We start from the raw sequence: 14,822 nt of genomic DNA, 5'->3' as shown, positions 1-14,822 counted from the left end.
TGATGATTAGATTTTAATGGTGTAATTAAATTTATGTTTTGGTTTAAATAAAATGATTTTTATGAAGTGTTAACAGTTGTTTTATGCCTCTGACACAATTGCTTTTATTTGACTCTTTGGAAAATAACCAAGTTAGACCACATGGTGGCAATGTCATATAGAGGGCACATGTATGAATTGACATACTGTTTTTCTGACATGCTGAGTTTTCTGAGTTTTTCTGTAAATTATGACCACAGCCCTTTGGTTTAATGGAACACTCATAAGTATTCAACACTATTCTAGCAGTGTAGCTCAACTTGCCACTATTTATTTTTTTTGTGAGACCTTACAACCAGACCTTGACCCTGGGCAGATGGTCCTAAGCCCCTCCCTCTCAATACTAACTGTTGCCTCTATAACATCTGTCACTGTAGAGTTGGGGAGAACTGTGAGTAAATACAAAGTCAGCCGCTGGAGGGGTTGGAATTGAGGATTCACTGATGCAGCCAGGAAAACACAAGGCTATAAGGACTGCAAAAGTCTGAGTTGTAATGTAGGGTTGGTGAAACCAGTTTTTTTTTTTTAACATACTGTGCCATATTCAAAGTAGTGTGTGAGACCTTATATAGAAATCTGTACAAACAACTTTTAGTTTGTGTTTCGGATGGGATAGCATCTCTAATCCCTAGCGTACCCATCTCCCCCTTCCTATGCCCTGGATTACTGGCTAATGCAACGCTCTGGACACTGAGCCTCGATCAACTGCTTAATTCTCCTTTATCCGCTTGCAACAGAGCAAATAAAAAAAAAAATGTAAAGACATTTTCACAAAAAAAGGGAGGAGAAATGATGTAACACTCCTAGAGGAGGAGACCCCTTAACCATGGTGTAGAATCACTCTCACAGTTTTGATTTCGCATAGTTGCATCACTGTGTGGAAGTTTCTCTTTCACAAGTTATGTTGCATTGTCCAGCAACTGCCTGCTCTTGCAAGATATAAAGTATGCACACCTACGCTTGGTATTTCTGTGGTGGCAATTTTTTTTTTTTTTTAAATGATGCATTTAGCATAACTAATTTTCAAGAGAAATGTTTGTTCGAAATGGAATACCAGTGTGCTAAGTGTTTATTTAAAAAAAAAAAAAAAAATAATAGAAATGGTAGCCATTATTCCACAAACTTAAACTGTAGTATGCTATGTTATTACCTCATTTCATTTTTTGCTTAATGTTTATTTTGCATTTTGAAATCCAATTTTGTTTAGTTATGAAAGATACGTTAAACTATGGCTGATATTCCTGTTCATCACATATGAAAATCTGAGATCATGCACATTGCATTATGCCAAATGTAGTAGGTTATCTTTGCACAGTATAATACATTCTGCAGCTATTGAAAGAGTAGGATGCAATTCCGATCATATATTATCATAATACTGGTACACAGTCCATAACTTCCTGTCTCATCACAGGGTATGACAGGTGCCCATGCTCCACACACAAACTCAAACTGACTGGGTTTTCTCCTCTCTGAATGTGGCATATGGACTAACTGACAGATGTTCCCAACAGAAAGTTTACAACCTGAGAGCGCCATTGGGGCCCATCTGTTGCTGTGTGTGGGTCCTCCCCCTCAGCGCTCCTCATCTTACACCAGAAGAGGCACCGCCACACCCCTGCCTCACCTCTGCTCAGCATCCCCTCCTTTTTCACACATAATTCAGCTCACACCCCATTCAGCCTTTGTGAAACTTTGAGCCAAATTAATACTGAGGGACTCACCTGGAAAGGTATAGATTAACTGTGATGTAAGGACAAAAAAATTGATTAAACAAAGACTTTTTCCAGCACTATGTGGAATAGATGCGTTGTTTAAACCATATTAGAATATATTAAAATAATTCAAGCACCAACTCATATAAATCAACAGGCAAAACAATGTGATATACAGTGGCACCATTAAAATGGTGTGAATGTTTTCGTCATTATATAACAAAATATCAAACCAGGTAGCATTTATTAAAAATGATTACACAAGCACACTTTTCAAGCAAAACATTTCACAAAAACATGAGGATAGCTGATTTAATACATTTTGCAGTGACCTTTGAACCAGTATAAATGATAGAAGTTATTAAAAAATGGCTAATAAAAGTGTTTATACTGTATTAGACTATATATAGAAAAACAGGGACACCATTATTTGCCATGTAGATTGTTTTCTGTCATTTAGCTAAATCCAAAAACTCAGTTAACCTTCTGTCATGCCTAGATGTGTTGAACAATACCAGAATCCATACTCAGAGTCCATACTAATCATTGAAAATCAGATTAGTATTTGTTGACTTTTTTTTATTTTTTTTTATTTGTTGATGTTTTCTGTCAATTGTCAACTGACATGACATGAGTCTAGCTTGGTGCTTTAAGACTTTTCCATATAGTGACCCTGATCCTACAGTATGCAACCCCCATTATCCTCTGCTGAGTTTTCCCCACTTTAAACTCATCAAAAGCATCAGTAGATTCAGGCTTATACTGTATTCCATAGCTTAGATGATTACACATCTCGCTAAATCTCTTTGTGACCTTTCCCCTCTCATTTTTCCATCGCTTTCTTACTTTTCCCATTCATTTCTCTTTTACTCTCCATTAGTTTGCATGGCAATCAGTGTGAGCTAACTGCAGGCTCTCTCTCACACAGTCGGACCCTCCTACCTTGCTTTCTTTTTGTGCCTGCTTCCATAGGGACCCCCACCTGTCCCTCCTCTCCAGCCATTGTGGGGGCTCAAAGCCGGGCCACCTCCACAATGCAGTGGGCGTATAGAGGGGAGGCAGGGTAAACACGACAGCAACCCTATCCTATTAGGAGCTCTTTAACTTTGACAAGCCAGCACTCTCACAAAGCTCTGCTGAGACTAGTCTTGCCTCATAATGTCATTTTAATAGCTTGTTCCACCCTTCTGTGAACTCTAACCTCACTTTACTTTTCCTCTGTTGTGGATCATCTTTACATTTTGCTCTACCTGTCACTCTTTAGTCGGATCTAAACTCACAGGGCAGGTGCACTGCTATTTGCTGTGGAAACCTCCTCTCAGACACAGCAAAATTTCGAGAGCAAGATTGATGGCAGAAACAACAGACAACTGAGCACCTGCAGCCAGTTGCAACAGACCCCTCAATTAAGAAACCTGTTAATAATAATACCCTTACAATTATTATTCAGGGTTTTCTTAACTTAAAGCTGAAGTATGTAACTTTTTCATTGTTAAAATACTTTCTCCTATCCCAGCTTAATATGCAGAAACACTGTTTCTCTGTGGCTCTATGAAATGTCCTCTGTTTGTTTTGAGAAACCCCTCTCAAGAGAGACAATATCATTGACTCAACCAATGGCATGATTTGGGGGCGGGACTGTCTGTTTGATCAACAGCAGTAGGGGGCCGTATTCATAAAGCTGTTTTGAAAACAACATTTATTTTTGCTATTCCGTTTGGTGGGGCTAGTGGCGCAGAAATTACATCAGCTTTAAGGGATTAGTTGCAAATGCACTGACATTTTGTCATTGTTTAGTTAGGTGAAGTGTGTAATTTCGGTACCACTTGTGGCATCAAATGGAATTGCAAAAATAACTTTTTTCAGGCTGGTTATTTTGAAGACTCGCCTCATCTGTCATTAGTCACACCCCAAACCCACCCATTGGTTGAGCCAATGGTGCTACATATATAGTTTAACAAACAGAGTAATTTACACTTTTAGTGGAAATCAACAAAAATGCCTTACTTTATAGTATAGTATTGTACAGTTTACTTTGTAGTTGTTATAGTTGACACTAAGGGATAGCAAAATGACACGTCACCTTCAAATCAATATATTAACATTATGACCACATGGGAAGTCGGCATGTTGTTTCCAAGAGTTCCAGTGCCTTTGGATGCTGACTCACAGATAAGTGGCATCGAATATCAGACATTTTTGCATCGGCACCAGTGTTTCCCTTCCCTTCAGATCCCCTGTTGAAACCAGGAAGTAATCGCATAATCAGTGATGAGAGCGATTCGGAGTTTGCATTTTTACTCTAACATTACATTTTTACTCCACAAATAGTTAGGTGTAGGTTTGGGTTGTGGGGTATAGTTGATGAAATCCGAGAGACTATTTGCACTAGGTGTAAATAGCACCTGTCACACAGCGTGGCTATTTGCACTCCAATATTCTGATGGAAACTGCACCTCTAGTGTCACTACAGTGGGGGTTGGGGTGTAATGATGGTGTGGATGTGCTTTTCCGTGCAGACGATCCAGGTTTGATTATGCCTTTTGTCTCACTTTTTCCCATTTCCTGTCTCCAATCTTAATGTTTTCTTTAATACTACTTGTAATAATAATGAATATAAAGGTTGATTTCCTTGCGGTGAGTGGTCTGGGTGAAGGTCAAGGAGTTAGGGTTAGGGTTAGAAAGGTTTCATTCAGGTAAAAGGAACCATGGTTTTACTATAGTAATATTGTACTACCATGTTTTTTTGGCGGAAGCCATAGTTTTAATGCAATTAACCATGGTGTTTCTACATTAATATGGTGTTAATATAGTAATATACCATGGTGATACTATGGTTACTGTAGTAAAACCATGGTTAAATTTGGTAAGGAAAAAGTGGAGCCACACAAAGCGGAGACAAAGTTTGTGTTACCAAACATAAAAGAGTAAAAACATAAAACTTTGCCGATTTCATAATTTTAAAGTTTTGTTAATAAATTCAGCAGGCTTACGCATCATGAATGTCAGACCAAACCTTGCGTTTCTTACATTTAAGCAGATGGAGGGCTATAACTGGGGCCTATAAAATGAAAATGCAAAGACAGAAACTAATAATAAAAGTAATATTGTTATTATATTTCAAAAATAAGTGAAAAGATCAATAATATTGCATATTTTGTCCCACTGAAATGCTAATTCTACATTACAGCATTGATTTTGAGTTGGATGTAGATGTACATTTTCTGGTATCAACAACAGTAAGGTTATCTATAACATCTATAACAAGTAAAAAGTTAACACCTAATTTATGTGACAGTTATTCTAACAGTGTGACTGATTTGGAACTCCTTTCATCAGGTTCTTATTGATTCAAATTAGTCATCTCTTGGAATTTCTGAAGGCAAACAAAATCAGTTATGTTTTCTTACACTCAAACAAAAATAGTTTGCATGTTTAAGTGCTCGAGACTGATCTGTGAGTAAAAACGCACCTGCTTTGCGCTCACACTGTTCTGTCCATTGAGCCATATCCACCTACAGAGCCATACTGGTGCATTAGCGGAGGTTGTGACTTTGCCTGTCTATCTGACACTGCTAAACCAGATACTTCAGATGCTAGACTTCAGAATCAGATGAACCGTGGTACAAATTGAGAACCCCTGGTGTAGAGTGTCTGTGGGACTCTAAATAAACACAATAAACATACAGTAATGCTGCTATATTGTATGTTAGTATTAATTAGTGGTGCATATAGTATCAGATAGCATCTACTGTAATACTATTTACACTTAGTGTAAAAAGAATCTATTGATATTTGCACTTAGTGCAAATAGCCTCTGCCTTATGCATTCCTCTTCACTGTATTACAGCCTGCACAGCTGAAAACTAATGGTTATGTTTAGGTTTTGGGTAAGCGGTTAGACTTTATGGTTAGGTTTGGGTTAGGGATTAGACTTATGAAAAATCATGAGAACACTGGTTCAAAACCCCCATGTTTCTTTTTCTTATATATTAAAATGATGGTTCAGATAGGATTTGCACAAGGGTTTACACTTTATGGTTTGGTTTAGGTTTGAGTTAGGGGTTACACTTAGTTTATTATTTATAACATTGTTCCTTGATTTTTTTGTTTATATGTGAGTAAACATTGTACGTTTTCGCACAAGCCAACTTGTACGATTTCTTACGATTTAGCCATCTCGTTCTAATTATTACGACTTGTCATGAGACCGGGCTTGTTTTATTTATGACCATTCAACATTCTTTTGAATCCCTAATATATTCCAGACTCTGTCCATCCCCTTCTTCCTCCTTTATCTGGCTTGTCATGCCCACTCAGAATTTTTTGTCCATGTTGCTGTCTTTCTCCAAACCTCATCCTCCTTCATCCTCCTTATGCCTTTTTCCTCATCCAGCTGCTTTTTAGTTCACACCAACTATCAGTTTCATTGTGCTCCAACTCTGTACCTTGACCTCACGCTTCTCTGGCCTATCCAGTGTGTTTGTGTGAGTGTGTATGATGTGACTCATGAGGAGGAGGATCACAGTGTTAGCTGAAGCTTAAAGGCAGGGGATTATGGCTGCACAGACACTGATTAAAGCCTTCCAGCCTCCTATGGCCCCATTAATACAATCTTAATCACAATGCTTTATCCCCCATCTCACCCCTATGGATCAGGACCTTTCATTTAGTAGGAGCCTGTGTTGTTTGGCCAGTGGATTAGTGCCAGAGAGACAAAAAAGCAAGGGAGGAGTGAAAGAGGTTACAGACTGCACTTTAATGTCACATCATCCACTCCTCCTCTCAAACTCACTGTAAACAAAAAAAAAGCACACACAACTCAACATGGCAGAGGCCTGGTTTGCATATAACCATCTCTTGCAGTAGCTGGAGATGTGCTAGTGCTGCAGTGGCCCAGAAAGTATTATGGAGCGAACACTGAACAGTTGTCATTTAGATGGCCATTGTAAGTACATATTTGTAAGTGCATTTACATTTATGCACTTGGCAGATGCTTTTATCCAAAGCGACTTACAGTGCATTCAGATTATGCATTTTATCAGTTTGTGTGTTTTTTGGGAATCGAATCCATGAATTTGCCATTGCAGGAAATGCATTTTGTATGTTTTTACAAATTGAGCTACTACTCAAAATTATATTCTGTAGTATTCAACTGCTTGTCACAGATGCTGTAGAGTAGAAAGAGCTTAAATTGTATAAAACTTAGAATATTATTTTAATAATGTATGCATTTCATTGCATTAAATAACAAAACATTAAGTCATGTGGCATCTTCAAACAAATTATGCTAGAAGCTTTCTCAGAACTTACTTTATGAAGTCCATTCCTTTAAAGTTCACATATAGAGTAACTACAGGTGTAATTCATCACATTAATTATACATGTTCCACTATGTTTTATATTTTGTGTCTAATGCAATGACCTTCAGAAGTGTTCAAAAACTTTTTGTATTAATTGTTATTAAGTGACTGTATATACATATTGTAATTATTTTTATATCTTTTGTTTTATTATTTAAAACATAAACTTCTTTTTGTGACTTTTTTAATTTTTTTTTATAAATGGCACTTATGCAATGACATTCATATATTTAAGTGTGACTTAAGTGTCCAAATTTACTTTATTAAAGTGCTGACTTCTGCCGTATAACTTATAATGGGTCAGACCGGATTCAATGTGATCAAAAACAATGAAAGGTTTGGCTGGATTAGAATAAGATTTACATTGCTCAGAAGAAATCTGTGAATTTTGAATGCATTGTACTTAAGTTCTAATATTCTAGACTCCTTTTATTACATAACCCTTGCATGGGTATTTGCTGTGGCACAAAGGTCACAGTGATGATCATCTGCCCTATGGGACAGCTCCAGTGTGCACATAGTCTTTGCACCCCTCTCTCTTCATTCTATTTGTTCCATATTTCTCTTGTGTGCCTTTTCTTCTGTTTTCAAATGATTGTGTCGACAACAGCTGACAACTCTGAAATAGTTCCCTGATTTTAACCCTGCTGAGTTCTGCCCAGTCAGCTGCTGTATTTGTAATGAACAATGTTAAAACTAGTCTTTTGCACTTGTGTAGGTACCAAACTCTGTAGCTTTATCAGTAACTTGTTTAGTTTGCCTTTTTTCATACAGTGGCTTCAGAATGTATTTGGACACTTGAGCCACACTTAAAAATGTATGTCTTTGCATTATATAAAAAAATATTATACCAAGTGTTAAACCAACCATTTGTTGGAAATAAATAGAGCAAAAACAAACTTTCACAAAAAAAGTCTGAAAGAGGTTTAGAATTATGAAATAATACATACGTATATGTTTCTAAATTAAGAAACTATTTAAAGTATTTGGACACTTTCTGGTTGTCAAATATAGTGGAACATGTCCATAAACTACACCTGTGGTTACCCTGCTACCCTGTGTGAATTTAAGGGGAACTGAATTTATATATCCACTAAAATCACCTTGGGACCAGTTACTCAAAAGGGGAAGTTCTAACATAATTTTTTGCAGATGCCACTTGCAGATGCAATGGAATTCATACATTTTTAAGAGTGATGTAAGTGTACAAAGAAGCCATTATAGAATGTTCCCCTTAAATGATTGTGATTTTGTTTCTGCTATTCTTTCCTTCTCTATTTTTAATGCATATGTATAATTTGCAAACATTTCTGGAATTTTTTTAATTGTAGTAAAGTGTCATTTTATTTTTCTCAATCTAATGCCCTAGGTTTTTTTAACCCAATGTTCCTACCAACAATAGACACCCAACAAAGCCTGAAAGCATCCTGTGCACTTGACTCCCTGAATTCTGTCCTTCCATGTCTTTATCCACTCTCACTGACTCTCTGTGTGGAACTATGTGTCATTTAAATACCCGGCTGAGCCATAAGAAGAGAGAGAAAAGGGGTCACTCAAGAATGGGGGTCTTAAGAAAATACCTTGTTCGCCACCTCTGTTTTGGTTAACTCCCTCTACTACTTTCTCTTTTCCCCCTTGCTCTCTTTCTCTCTCTCTCTCTTGGCCCCAGCTGTCTGACAGCCCCCCGCAGTTCTCCCAGCTGTCTCAGCTCTCCGAACGAGCAGCCTCACAACAATGCAGGTCAGAGGTCGAGAGAAAGAACACACTGCACTTACAATAGACCAGTGGCGCCCGCTAAAACAATTGCTCCCTTTTTCTCCTTGACTTCTCTCGCCTTGCCGGGGCTGGAAAAGACAAACCTTTGGAGCGTTGGATGAGGTGGGGTCCACTTCAGGCACAACAGCCTCCGAGGCACCCATCCTTCTAACAATAAACACACTTTCATGCACAATCGTTCTCTGGCTTGTCACTTCAGCCTATGCATTCCATCAATGCCGTTTGACCATTTGGAGAGGCATTTCATTGTCCAATATCAACACAGAGCTAAAGTCAGTGATAACCCTATACTCAACAGCAGTGATATAAAGGTTTGTCAGTGAAAAAGACTGACAGTATCTGCACATGCAGATTCTTTTGGAGCTAAGAGATATGAGTTTTAGGAGCCATTTAAAATAAATTTTTTCACACTTGGGCCTATGTAGTTCCCTTTTATTAAGCTCTTTTTGTGTGTCTGTTTTGTTTTGTTGTTTTCCCCAAGCATTTTGGCAGTGAAAAGGCTGGGAAAACACAAGTGAGAGTGAAAGGGGATCCTATGACACAGTCACCTGTTCCACAGCTATGTGTTCCCATGGATCCACATGCTCTACTGACTCAGTGCAAACCTCCTATCATAACACTAATATTAATGACCAAAACCTGTCAATTTCAGTTGTAAATTTTTTGCCACTTTTTTCATTTTCATCTACAACTTTTTTACACTTTAATTCAAGTAAAACAAAATAATGTATCTGTCTAATGCTATGCTTTTTTTCATAGGGGGTATATACACTTACTGAGCACTTCATTAGGGACTATGGTTCTTAACAATATTCTTAACATCCTAATAATGTGCACAACATGGTCTTTTGCTGGTATAGCCCATCTGCCTCAAGGTTCGACGTGTTGTGCATTCTGAGATGCTATTTTGCTCTCTACAATTGTACAGAGTGGTATCTGAGTTACCATAGCCTTTCTGTCAGCTTGAACCAGTCTGGCCATTCTCCGTTGACCTCTCTCATCAACAAGGCATTTCCATCCACAGAACTGCCGCTCACTGGATGTTTTTTTTATTTTTGGTATCATTCTGAGTAAACTCTAGAGACTGTTGTGCATGAAAAACCTAGTAGATCAGCAGTTACAAAAATACTCAAACCAGCTCATCTGGCACCAACAATCATGCCACAGTCAATCACTGAGATAAATTGTTTTCCCCATTCTGATGGTTGATGTGAACATTAACTGAAGCTCCAAACCCGTATCTGCATGATTTTATTCATTGCACTGCTGCCAAACGACTGGCTGATTAGATAATCGCATCAGTAGGTGAAGTGCTTAATGAGTGTATACAGTGTGTGTGTGTGTGTGTGTGTGTGTGTGTGTGTGTGTGTGTGTGTGTAGAATATAAGTAAAATCAATGGTGAATTAATATTCATAATTCACTACAGAATATTCATTCACATACTACAGAACATTCATAATAGAATCCAATAAGAAAACAATATAGAAGATAGACTTTGAATTATAGCAGTATAACACTTGATTGTTATGAGAAAAGCATAAAATTATGTATTAAATTATTAAGTCAATGCTTTTTTAAAGTGTCGGATTTTACTGTTAAACTGTTCACTCTTGCTGGCATAATTGTTCTTGCTTGATACGTTTCACTATTAATCTCTAAACAAAGTTACAAAATCTAAAAAAAAAGAAACAAACGGGTGTCAAATTGTATAAGAATATTTATTTTCTTATAAGTGCGAAACATGTAAATATTTACAAATGCTTGATCAAAATTACAAATATAGTGGAGAATGGCAAAAATACATTAAACTGAAAAAAAATCCAAATAAATAAATTAGATACTTTATGAGGATTGGTAGTAGTGACTGGCAGTGTACCAAAGAACCAATAAAAACAGTGCTGACAAACTGCTTTAAAACATGGACAAATGTAATCAAAATAAATATTAAATACAGTCATAAATAAAAGCATTAATTATGGCAAATGTATTGTGCTAAATTTATATTCCATTTCCTTCATTCTCTTTTCTTAATTTTGTTTTGTTCGGAGGAAACATTAACCTGCTAAGAGGCCCTGTTTGTTTTTGTATCTATTTGCTGGATGTTTGTGGCATGTACACAAAACATCTACTTTGAGGAGGAGAACATCAAGTGTACAGAGAATACAAATTCCAGAACAAATAAAAAATAACATTTAAAATAGTAACAAACTTTGTCATGACAAAAAACAAGAATAAATTAACGAAAATATGCATCTTTTTCTCTTAAATTGCCACAGGTAGGTTACGTTTTAGATACTGTATGTCTATCTCAGAGATCGCGATGGTCTCTTAAGGGATCAGACAGGAAACATGCAAAGTGTCTCCTTGAATGTGCTGGGCCCCTGGAGGCACACTGAGGAGTAGGAGGCAGACTTGTGGTCAGGAAGAAATATTTGTTCATTCAGTGTAAATGGTGCTCATCTGAGATGTTACCATGTGTGAAGAGGCAAACGTTTTGAAACCCATGTCTAAAGGTAGCTCGTACCGGGATCCTGGGAACAGTGTGTGACCCTGAGGAGCTGGAAGACCTGCCAAGGAAGAGGGTGGATATGGGTGTGAGGAGAGGTAATGGGCGGCATGGGTTGGGTGAGGCGTAAAGTTCCTCTCTGTCTCGTGCGGCGAGGGCTCCTGCTTCAGGGCGAAGTTGCCACTGATACTAAGAGGTGGTGTAAGAGGGCCATCGTAAGGTGGCGTGCCACTGCTACATTCATTAGGTGAGGAATTCTCATAGGTAGCCCCCTTGAAGCCCTTCAGATGTAGCAAGTGTGAGGCCTCCAATGAGCCGTAGGGTGGACTGGGCAGTCCTGGTGAGGGATAGCTAATGGGGTGACCCTGCTGACCTCCTGGTACCCCACACTTGTCATCCAGCTTGTTGAGCAGCATGGTTGAAGGTCCCAATTCGAGGCAGCCAGCTACTAAGTTGCTGGTAGGCTGTGAAAGCCCCTTGCATAGCATCTCCATAAAGCCATGGCTCTCAGGTGACTGGTTGTTCTCCAGAACCTCGGACAGCGCCCAGATGTAGTTGCGGGCCAGCCGCAGAGTCTCAATTTTGGAAAGCTTCTGGGTCTTTGAGTAACAAGGCATGACGCGACGCAAGTTCTCTAATGCATCATTCAGCCCGTGCATACGTGAACGTTCCCTGGCATTGGCCTTGACGCGGCGGGCGCGAAATCGTTCCTGCCTGGCTTTGGTCATTTTCTTCTTTTTAGGACCTCTCCGCTTGGGTGCATTTTCTCCGTCAAGACCAACCTCTTCTTCATCCTCCTCCTCTTCCTCCATATCCTCACTGCCAAGCTCCACAGGTCCACAATTGCTCCTACTCAGTGAATAGCGATCTCCTATCTCAGACATCCTGTCACCATCCTGTGAGCTGAGGTCCTCCTCCATCCATCCAAGGGAGCTGACCAGCTCAGTCACATCTCCTGGCTTTCCATAAGGTTTGGTCATCATTGTGATCTGAAGACATAGGAGATAAGGGGTTAACTCACATGATAAAGAGATAAATATTAAAAACAGTGTTTGGATGTTCACGCTTTTAATGTTTCAGCACTAGGGACTGGACAGCTCAGAGCAAGGACTTCAATTAGTGCTCCTCTGATTGATACATTTTTGAAAGCACTAGTAACACGAGTTAAGACTCTCATCATAGATTGACAGGAAAACGATGATTTTGATGATTATTATTATATAGCTTACAGCTCTAGAATTCTCTAGAGTTTTAATGCGCGATCTAAAGGCAAAGAATTTCAATCTAAACGTCTTTTATTTCCGAACACTGCACAGTCATTTTGGAGATGTTGTCAATCTGGGACACGACTGGATTTAGTCCACAGATAAAGCGCTCGGATTTAATTCGAGGGGAACCTTTAAACCGGAATCAACAAACACAAGACCAAGCCACACTAATAATACTTGAATAGTTTTGGTTTTGATTTGATTTGATTGAAAGGCATCTTTTCCACACAAAAAAAAATTAAATAAAAAAAATTAAATAAAAAAATGTTTTAACAGTTTGAATAGTCTGCCTCTTTATTCTTCCGTTATTTTTCTATTTACTTTCTTATACATTATTAGAACGTGCCTTTAAGAAAAACATTTCAAATCGTCATTACAGTCACATTACAGCTTAAAAACGGCCTCTGTTGTAGTTCTTCATTGGTGCGTGTCATACATTTAGAAGCAGAACGCAAAAGTTTGTAGAAGTAATGAATGCACTATAGACGACCCACATTTCTAATGAATTAAATTATCTATACCCTGCATTGTCTACTTATGCTTAGAGCCAATGCTTCTTATTCTGGCTGTTTTATACAATATTATTATATTATATTATATTATATTATATTATATTATATTATATTATATTTCTCGCTAATTAATCTTTGATTTAAAAATCATGCGAATCATAAAAATAATAAACACAATAGTTTTTTGCCTAAATAGCACAAATACTATGTATATATATATATATATATATTTTTTTGTATCTTAAACTTGTAGAATAGGACTAAATAAATAAGAATTTCATCTGCAAAACACTCTATAAACACTATATAAGTTTATTTTCCATATTCAGAAAAAAATATATAATAATAATAACTTTGATAAGCTAAATTGCTTATAAAACTAGTATATTAGAAATTACCATCAAAACTGATATATAGACTACAGAAATAGGAATAGAGCATTTAAGACCAAATGTTAACAACAACCTACCTGTTAACGTTGCACCTTGAGTCACTTCAATATATCTTGAAATAAGTGGTCAGAATTTCTTAACGCGCTGTCAAAATATTCAAAAGAAATGCTGTAAAAAGAAACGTTATTATATCTCAACAGCACGTCTGCGCTCATTTAGCTCTCCATTGATGCATCAAAGCGCGTCTCGTGTCTCACTGAAGCGCACTGATTCCCGACTTTGACTTTCTAGCTATGCCCGCAAGCTCCTCCCACGCGCACCCCACCCCTCCAGCTGATCCGAACGCGCGTGGCGCGCTCGTGGCCAAAAGTTTCACGAATTAAGTGCTTGCATTTACCCCCCAGGTTTTGTGTGTGAGTGTGTTCGCATTTGTGTGGACGGAACGATGCAACTTCCCATTTATATTAATCTTATAAATATTGCAAGGTGAACAGAGGATAGGCTCTTCCGTTCATTTGTCATGTGTCAAAAGGAAGAAGATTGCAAATGTTCTACCAGTAGCCCATGTAGTAGACCTTATTCAGAGTAGCACCACATTTAATTTTTGACGGGACTGACAACGAAGCTATGAGGAATAGACAGTTTCTTCAATGGCATGCGCTGTATAAAGGTCCTATATCACATCTACAGTTTGGCCAGCTGAACGATTAACACCTATTTAAAGGGATAGTCCACCCAAAAAGAAAACTCTCTGATCATTTACTCAAGATGTGTGACATTCTTTCTTCTGCCGAACAAAAAATGAGCATTTTTAGAAGAATATTTCAGCTTTGTAGGTCCTCACAATGCAAGTAAATGGGTACCAAAATTGTGAAGCTCCAAAAAGCATATAAAGGTAGCATAAAAGTAATCCATAAGTGGTTAAATATATATCTTCAGAAGTGATATAAGTGTGGGTGAGAACAGATCAATATTTAAGTTCTTTTTTTTTTTTTTTTACGATAAACTCTCCTCCCAGCCCAGTAGATGGCGATATGCACGAAGAAAGCAAATGGCCAAAAACAAAAGAAGAAGTGGAGATTGATAGTAAAAACAAGGACTTAAATATTGATTTGTTTCTCACACACACTTATGCTTCTGAAGATGTGGGCTGAGTTCGAAAGGGTATAATATCATAGCCTACTACTCTTACTACCATAGACAGACATGGTATGCCATTCCAAACTCAGCTATGGATTTAACCACTGGAG

At 37.9% G+C, this 14,822-nt stretch overlaps 1 protein-coding gene across 1 annotated transcript; it reads right to left on the bottom strand.

Annotated features, from left to right (window-relative positions):
- Positions 1-10,634: 10,634 nt before the first annotated feature.
- Positions 10,635-13,810, bottom strand: LOC127420140 (neurogenic differentiation factor 4-like). The gene is made up of 2 exons (XM_051662186.1): positions 13,650-13,810; positions 10,635-12,389 (listed from the first exon to the last, which is right to left on the bottom strand). Exon 2 carries the CDS (start codon positions 12,381-12,383, stop codon positions 11,331-11,333), a length of 1,053 nt encoding a protein of 350 aa, XP_051518146.1. The 5' UTR covers positions 12,384-12,389; positions 13,650-13,810; the 3' UTR covers positions 10,635-11,330.
- Between the last annotated feature and the right edge of the window lie 1,012 nt (positions 13,811-14,822).

Source organism: Myxocyprinus asiaticus, chromosome 29, assembly GCF_019703515.2.
Source record: "Myxocyprinus asiaticus isolate MX2 ecotype Aquarium Trade chromosome 29, UBuf_Myxa_2, whole genome shotgun sequence".
In the NCBI taxonomy this organism is placed as follows: domain Eukaryota; kingdom Metazoa; phylum Chordata; class Actinopteri; order Cypriniformes; family Catostomidae; genus Myxocyprinus; species Myxocyprinus asiaticus.
Note: the sequence above shows the minus strand (reverse complement) of the source record. Positions and strands in the feature narration are given on the sequence as shown.

What these genes read in the sequence shown, in the direction of transcription:
- LOC127420140 (XM_051662186.1), bottom strand. Translation starts at nt 12,383, where the DNA reads ATGATGACCAAACCTTATGGAAAGCCAGGAGATGTGACTGAGCTGGTC.